Raw genomic sequence first — 8,564 nt, 5'->3', positions numbered from 1 at the left:
TGAGAGCAATGTTGGGATCTCTGATGTAACTGGAATTACTCCCCTCTGAAGACAAACCCCTCTGGCGGAGGTTTTAAAAGACGTTACTTCCTGTTCAACTTCCTATTTTGCCGGTAGTCACCTCGACTAATAAAAGCTAGATGCTAAAGCGCTTCCAGCTGACGACTAGGCTAAGTAGTGACCAAATCCCTCTGGAGAAGTCTGCGTTCATTGGTCCGAGTCAGACTGCTTTTGCTGCGATTCAGAAGAAGCTGAACCCAGAGTTTTTATTCTTCCTGCAATTCAAACCGATTTGAACGCAGTGTTCCCTGTAGCCTGCTGCAGCAGAGACAGAGAAGAGTTAATATATCTATATCCATCTCTATATCTCTTTAACTCGCAATCTTTTGTGTTTATTTTACACTGTGAACGATTTATCACTCAGGTTTGATTCCCTCTTCTTTCAGTAGCATCTGAATGAACAGAGACACATTTAGTTGTTTGGTGATTAATAACGTTGCTGATAACCATAGCCTAAATTACTAAATTGGTGAAAGACAACGGAATTTTTAGCAGCCGGATTAAGGAGTCCAACCTTTTCGGTAAGAGGCTAAAAAAAATGGTTAGTAAGCAAATTACAGCTATAATCATTCAGCTGATAATAGTTAATTAGTTTTACCCTTGATGACCTATTAATTAACTATAACTTCCACTTCTGGTTATTTAATATATTCATAATCTGGTAAACTCTCACAACAGCAACCAGAACCAGAACCCCTAATTTAAAATGCTACTAACAGCGTAAAGTTTCTCCCAGTACTGAATGCTGGATTTTACTAAAAACAAACAGCTATATCACAATTAATGTCAACTTCGCTGAAAATAAATAACTTTTCTTTTTTTTATTCGGCTAACTGTAAAAATAATTTAGCCCTACAAGAGAAAACTCTGTTTTTTTAAGAAAATGGCCACTTGATGCTGAATGGAAAAGCCTTCGGTTGTTGAAATCTATTATAAGATTTCTGGAATAAAAGGTTTTTGCGCTGCAAGATTATTGTATCTCTGCTATAAAACTACAAATATGTTAATATTAAGAATAAGAACAAGTTGCTGAGGAAGGTATGTTAAAAATGAATGGCTACAGTAGCGACAGATTCAGACAAAAGCATTGCAGTTAAATTTTCTACAGACAACTGAATGACTTAAAGAGGAAACAGGAAGAATAAAAAAAAAATGATATGTGTCCTTTATTATGAAAACACATATCTTGTCTTACATCAGTGGCAGTTTCTTATTAAATACAAGGGGGGCTAAACCTCTTAAGCTGCGTCCAGCTTACCTATTTGCTCATTTCACTCACCTGCCTAACTCTGCCTGGTTGTTAATTATCATTCATTCTATCCACCTGCTCCTGCTGCTTTATATACGGCTCAGCCCAGCTATGGGGGCCAGATCATTGACTTTTAGTTTTTACTTTCAGTGCGACATCTTGGCTGATGTCCTGGGGTCTTGTCATCTCAGAGGTCAGTGGTTAGAGATGATTTTTTTAGTCATGTCTTGCGTTTCGTGATCGTGTCCTCGCTCTTATAAATACCCCACTGATCGTATTTATTCATGATTAAAAGGAGTTTTTCTCTTCACTGTCGCTACAAGCACGCTTGGTGTGAGGGATCGCTGAAGAGTCAATGAGTTGATGCAATCAGCCTATCAGGGAGTATCAAGATGGCGGCAAGTGACTTCAGTTCTTTCGGTCTATCGGCTATCCAGTGAATTAATAGAGATCAGTGGCCTTCCACCCATTTTGCATTTGAATCAGATACTTTGATGCTCAAAAGGCGCCTAGTCTGAAGCTGGCTGTTCGATGCTGATTGGCCGACATACTGAAGGATTTCTGACTGACAGTGGCCAAACAGCGAGGAGGTTTTCCTCATGAGTCCAAATGTGATCATTCAGTCAGAGCAGTCTACTGGTGCTGAACTGTTGCTGTGGATTCTAGAGTTTATTATTCCAGAGTGCATTTGGATTTAATAACACCACTGAGCCTCTCCTGATTAAGAAAGCAGCAGCCGCCACTGATTTACATATAATTAAAATCAATACAGATGTAATAAAGATGAACTGCAAACTGCTTTGAGTCCTGATTTAGGAAAAAAAATGGTATCCTTCCAAAGTAAGTCACAGTTAAGGCCCTGATCTAATCTGCTTCCTATTCTCCAGAGAAGTTTCTGCAGTAATGAATCATCACTGTGGTGAATCAGACTGTGACAGGAAGCTGGTTTCATCAAGGTTAGAGTCAAAGAACAGCTTCAGACGCAGCAGATGTTCCAGCTTAGAAATGATGCTCACCTTTGAATTTTTCAGCCAGATACATTCAGGTTGTCATCATCTGCCAAGCTGAACTCTAAGATCCTGAAGCGCTGATAACGCAGCATAAATGTGAAGTAAAGGAATAAACTAGTTTTGTATTGGAGCTGCTGAAACAGGCTGCAACTGTACCTGAGTCAGCCGGAGGGCTGCTGCTTCGACCTGCTTCTTCTGGCTGCCGTGTTCAGGGTTCAAACCAAAGCTCTGCACGTTTCCAGCTAAGACAGAGACCTGATCCTGAGGAGGCTGTAAGCTGCTTTATTTTTCAGCTACCATGTGAAGCAGACTTTGAATCAGACAGATGGAGAAAATAAAGGTTCTCTAAAATAACATTAAGCGGCTTGCAACAGAAAGTTCAGAAGATCTGCTGTATGAGCAGACCTGCAGCCAGCATGCACAGAGGTGGAGAGCAGTCATGGTGAGAAGCACAGGAATCTCAACAAGGTCCCCGGCTTCCAGGTTTCTCCCAACTCTTACCTGGAATGGGATCAGATGTTCCTCACCAACTACTTCTTCTTAGTAAAACCCCCAGCTGATTGTTTGTAGGACAACCCGGCCCCTCTGATCTCTTACCTGCGATTTTTTTCCCATCAGTTTCTGGAGCTCTGCCTTGCAGCTCTGCAGCTGGAGCTCCAGAGCTGCTCGCTCCTGCTGGCTGAGTTCAAACAGACGCTGCAGCTCCTCCAGCTCCATCCTCAGACCTTCACACTGACAAACACAGAAAACATCCCAGAGTACAATCACGTTGAGTTTGACAACCAAGTAAAACAGAAACTATGACCCAGGAGCTTTAAGTCAGCTACCTCCTGCTGGACCTTCTGGGCCATTTCCTCAGCCTGCCTCAGCTGGCCCCTCAGGATCCTGATCTCTTCCTGGACCTCTGAGGACTCTGGATTCTGCAGTTTGGGTACGGACTGGGACAGAGTGATGTACGGCTCGGCCTGTAGCTGCTCCTTCTCTTCAGTTTGACCCTCAGCTCTGACTTCCAGGTATGTGTCATCACACCTGAACATATGGTGATAAAGCTGTTAGAATTCAGCTGTCTATACCCAAATGTAATGCACACAATGCAAAAATTGAAATCTAAGTAAGTAGATTTTTCTTAAAATAAGAGCATTTTCTCTTGAATTAAGCAGTCAAGTGATACACTTTGCCAATGGAATAAGGCAATTTACATTTAAAATAAGAAAAAGCTACTGCTGTCTCTTATTTCAAGTGCATAATATCTAATTATCTTATTTTATACTTATTTTATGTTAGGAATCCAGTTTGTGTGGGTTGTTTGTGTGTTTTTCTCTCTCTACCACCAGGTCGTGCCCCTGCCTCGTTGGGCCTCCCTGAACACCTGCGGCTCGTTGGATCATTATCCGGAGGAGTATTTCAGCAGTGGGCTGTCACTAACTCGACGCCAGAGTGTTTGCCAGTTTTGGGTACTCTAGCCAAGCTGAGATTAGCTGAGTCTAACTGAGTCTTTGTTTCTCTGATTCTAATATTGTTTTTTGTATTTGCCTTTCGCCAGGAAGCCTTCCTGTGTAACTGGATACCTGGCCTTCTCCCCCTGGAAGGATTAACTGAGTTCACTGAGGGAAAACAAACTCAATTTAGGAGATTTTTACTCATGTTTAGATTGTTTTTGCAGTGCAGAACCTGTTTCACCGCTCACAGGAACCGAAATCAGAGTTTCAAATTGTGTTAACGTCTAAATATACTGGGGCCTCGTGTGTAAAGTGAGTTCACGTAGAAAATAATCTGCAACGCAACGTTTTACATAAAATTCTGGATGTATTAAAACAGAATCAAAAAATGTGAATCAGCAACAAAACTTTAAAATCCACAATAAGGAGCTAAAAAGCAACAAAACGGAACTTATAAAGTGAAAATGGGCTCCATTTAATCAATTTAAACGGAAGCTGATGTTTCTCCAAGAGTTTGAGCTTTAAAGATTTAAATCTGAAGAGTGAAAGTGAATCCAATCAATCCTCATACGACAGAGTAACACAGCTAATAAATGATGGAAGCAGCTTCAGTCTGATATTGTAAATATCCCTTCAGTTAGGGTTTAGATGTGTATCAGTCTGTGCACATAGGAGCATTTTGTAGTAGAAAAAGGTGAAGAATAATAAGATTTATTCCAGACAAGTCGGATGTGATGATTAATCAGGTGGAAAGGGTGGAGATGACCACGCTTGTCTGTTAATAGCTGTGTTAATGTTTAGTGATGGAAGTCTTGGCTGTGCTGGAAGGAATGAAAATCTGGATGTCTGAGGGTAAAGCGTGGTCTAATCTGACTGTTTCTTTGCGCCACTGGTGTCGACGTTCATCCCCACCACCAACTGTTAAGGCTGGTTTATACTCAGAAACCAGGTCGTCTGTGTGTGTGTCGCAGTGAACGCAGATATGCCCCGCCCCTTCCGCAGAAACACTGCTTCTCCTCTCCAAAAGTGTAGATGACCGCAGACAAGAAGCTTCTGATTGGTCAAATCTACATCTGCTCTACTCTATGCGTCTTTCCTGTTTGGTACCTTACCAGCTTGTTTTGTTTATATGACCGCCATTTTGTAAAACGTCTCATGAAGTTTAACCAGCTAGAAGAGCGAGGTGCGCGAGAACGCTGGGGCCCTTTCTCCACCTGGATGCCCGCTCTTTTTCGCCCTCATGTCCCTCCGTTGTCACACAAACTTGTCCTTTGCGTTTTTCCACTTCCTTACCGCCTTGGCCGTATCTAGACCCACAGCTAGTTCGTGGTTGTCCCTCTCGCATTGTGGCGTGGAATAACATAGCGCAGACCACGCTTCAATATTGGGCATAGATCAAAAATATCTGCGACAAGCTCACTGCGACACACTGCTACGGGAGTATAACCAGCCCTGCACTCTCCTTCACGCACGAGGCCCCAGGAGTTCTGGTTCCTCTGGACTCTGGATGGGAACCACTCACACGTCTCGTTGCAGTTGCTCCAGTTGGTTGCTGAGCTCTTTGTTGCTGCTGCTCAGGATCTGACGCTGGTCTGTCAGAGAAATTAACTCTTCTTGCAGCTGAGTCACCTCACCTGGACACACCCAGCAGAGACCAAACTGATGAGTTCAGTTTTTCTCCTCGGACAGACCCATTGATGCTGTTGCCGGGTTACCTGGCGCCTCCATGCCACGGCTCTTCATGCTCATCTCTGCTCTCAGCGTGGTAATCTCCAGCTCATACTCGGCGGTGGTGTCTCGCAGACGCTTCAGCTCCACCCTCAGGCGGCACAGCTCCTCCTGCAGGGAGGCGATGTCGTTCTCCCTCTCTGCCGCTGCCTCCTCGGCCGCCTGCTGCAGCATCAGCACCTCCTCCTGGGCAGAGCGCAGCTCCTGCTGAACCTCCTCCAGCTCACTCTCCTTCTCCTCCTCCAGGCTGCTCATCTCCTCTTGGACTGAGTGGAGCTGAGCTGCAAGAGTCAAACAGGTAGAGTTTTAAATCTAAGCCAAACAAAAGCAGATTTCCAGTTTGATCAGAGCAAAGTTTGGACAGGTCAGAACTTGGTGGTGGATTCCATCTAGAACCTGGGTTTAGTCCATCTGAGGACATTTCTACAGACAGTTTGAGGTCAGTGTTTGTCATGTGTGTCTCTTTTTCTCCTGGGATGTGAATGTTTGGACCTTGCAGCCTCTGGATCTGCCGGGTGAAGCTCTCTGCCTGATGAGCACTCGCCAGCCGCTCCTCGTCCAGCAGACCTTTGGAGGACATCAATCACACATTAACTCTGGGTCACTGCTGGACCTTGAACACCTAACAACCAGTCCTGCAGCTCCTCACCCTGCAGCTCCATGAAGCTCTCCTCATGCCTCTGTGAAACCTCACGGGTCTCGTCCAACTCCAGAACCAGCTGCAACACCTGACCTCTCAGCTCCTCCAGCTCCTCCTCTTCCCCCATCATGTCTCCCTGATCTTCATCCTCTGACTCCCTCTCCTTTGACTTCATGTCTTCCTCCTGCTGCCCTTTCTCCTCCTCTTCGGTCTCCTCCTTCTCCTCCATGGACTCCCTCTCCTTGGCCGTCAGAGTGTCAGCCAACATGACGGGCTTGTCCTCCTTCAGCTCACACAGCTCGTCTGCAGACAGACAAACAAGAAGGTGCCAACATGTTTTGGAGTAAAGAAGGTTCTTTGCTATGGCTCCCTCTGCTGGTAGAAAACACAATTTACACACAAGACAGGCTTAAACTGGAGGCAACCAGTCTGTTGCTCAGTTGTTCCTAAAGATGCTCCGACACCCATCCTGTAGTCCTTGTTAATTCTGTCAATTCTATCGCATGCACCAAATCCACGCTCTCTTCACTAAATCGGAATGAAAGCTACCCCGATTTCGTTTTTTTAGGAAATAAATCGTTATTTCCTATTTTTCTCCAGGGTATTGCTTTTTTTTGTTATTGCACATTATTAACATCACATTTGAGAAATTCACCACTGCATTTGACCCATCCCCTTGGGGAGCAGTGGGCTGCCACTGTGTGGCACCCGGGGAGCAGTCTGGGTTTATGGGTCTTGCTCAGGGACCCAGAGTGGCAGTCTGTGGGAGTGGAGCTCGAACTCCTAACCTCTGGATTCCAAGTTCAATGCCCTAACTACTAGGCCACCACTCCCGCTAATATTTTTTCTTTTCTTGGTTACTTTCTCTTCCATGGCTGGGCTGACAATTTGAGTGGTTCTCCATTTTAAAGGCACATCTACAGTCATCATGACTTGTTTTAAATTCAGGTTTTAAAAACGGCTAAAGCTAAAAAGTTTGTTTCCTGTGGGCTACCGTAATCAAAGATGTGTCTGCCATTGGGTGCACGATCACCTATGCGCTTATAATTGACTCATTCCAACTAGTGTTGCGCCGATGCCATTTTTCTACCCCAATACCGATACCTGGCTGTGCAGTATTGGCCGATACCGATACTATCTGTTTAAAATTAATGTGTGTGTATATATATGAAGAACTGCATACTACTTGGATGTAAAATAATTGCCATCATGGCTTATTTGTCAAGCTGCTGCCTACCTTTGTGAAGCAGGAAAAAGACTAAAACAAAGTGAATCCAGTAGAACTTTTTATTGCCTACCTGGAGTGGGTGACAATAGTTGAATAAACTTTTGGCTCTCAAAATGGTATCCGTGCCCTATTTGTTGGTACTTGCCGATACCAATACCACCATTTTAGTGCTGGATTGGGGCCGATACAGGTATCGGTATCGGTGCAGCTAACCCTAAGCTATGGAAACACTTTTTATGCATTACAAGACATGTTTATGAAAGCAATGCTTGATTTTTCCTACTAAAAACATATTAGTTAAACAATGTCTCTCTAAGAGCCCTTTTCCTGGACTCAGATCAAAGGTTTAAAAGGTTAAACTGCCATCTTTGAGCCTCCCAATGATCTAAAACCCTTTTTATCTAAGTACTGGGAACCCCTAAGTGGCAAAGGAAGAGTGTTGAGTAGCAGTGGTGTCAAAAATACACACATTTGTTACTTAAGCAGAAGTATAGATACTGCAGTTTAAAAACACTCTGGTAAAAGTTGAAGTATCAAATTTACCTTTTTACTCAAGTAAAAGTGAAAAAGTATGTGTTCCAAAAACTACTGAAAGTATAAAAGTATAAAGTAACCTTTTAAAAAAAAACGCTATATGAACTGAAAGCTAAATTTTTTGACTATTTCTATAAATTCTTTGAGATAGGGCCAAGGATGAGGGAGGTCTTGTTGGTCTCCATCTCCCGATACGCTCTCGCCTGTGTCCGATCTTTCAGACATTTCAGCATCTTTTTCTGAATCCATCATTGTAGCATGGCATAGACAATTCACGTTAGCAGTTTGAAGAACACCTGCTTGCTTCTAATGATTTCCTTTAGCTAACCAATGAGTGTTTGCGTTATATGACTCATCCAATCACACTAGTTTTCACTAGATGTGGGTGGAGCCAATGATCTGCATTGGATAGAGCACAAGACGTGAAATAAATATTTATAAACATTAAACGGAAGCCAAGAGTAACAAGTCACATTTGTTTTAAAAATGTAAGGAATAGAAAGTAGAGATACTTGTGTGAAAATGTTATGAGTAGATGTCAGAAGAAGGAAGAAAAATAAGTAATGGAGTAAAGTATAGATACCTAAACTGTACTTAAGTACAGTAATGAAGTATTTGTACTTCGTTACTTGACACCTCTGTGAAGATGTCATGGAAATAACATACAGATGGATTT

General features: G+C 43.2%; 1 protein-coding gene across 1 annotated transcript in view; it reads right to left on the bottom strand.

Moving 5' to 3' along the window:
• ccdc136 (coiled-coil domain containing 136) overlaps positions 1–8,564 on the bottom strand; it is a 24,271-nt gene that overhangs the window by 12,085 nt on the left and 3,622 nt on the right. The window contains exons 2-7 of the mRNA XM_015387733.1: positions 6,136–6,429; positions 5,979–6,053; positions 5,474–5,767; positions 5,281–5,392; positions 3,147–3,348; positions 2,917–3,051 (exon numbers count right to left, since the gene is read on the bottom strand). Coding sequence (XP_015243219.1) covers positions 2,917–3,051; positions 3,147–3,348; positions 5,281–5,392; positions 5,474–5,767; positions 5,979–6,053; positions 6,136–6,429 — 1,112 coding nt within the window. The remainder of the gene's footprint in view (positions 1–2,916; positions 3,052–3,146; positions 3,349–5,280; positions 5,393–5,473; positions 5,768–5,978; positions 6,054–6,135; positions 6,430–8,564) is intronic.

This window comes from Cyprinodon variegatus, unplaced genomic scaffold (genome assembly GCF_000732505.1).
Source record: "Cyprinodon variegatus isolate N-32 unplaced genomic scaffold, C_variegatus-1.0 Scaffold402, whole genome shotgun sequence".
Lineage (NCBI taxonomy): Eukaryota > Metazoa > Chordata > Actinopteri > Cyprinodontiformes > Cyprinodontidae > Cyprinodon > Cyprinodon variegatus.
This window is presented reverse-complemented; position numbering and strand designations above follow the sequence as displayed.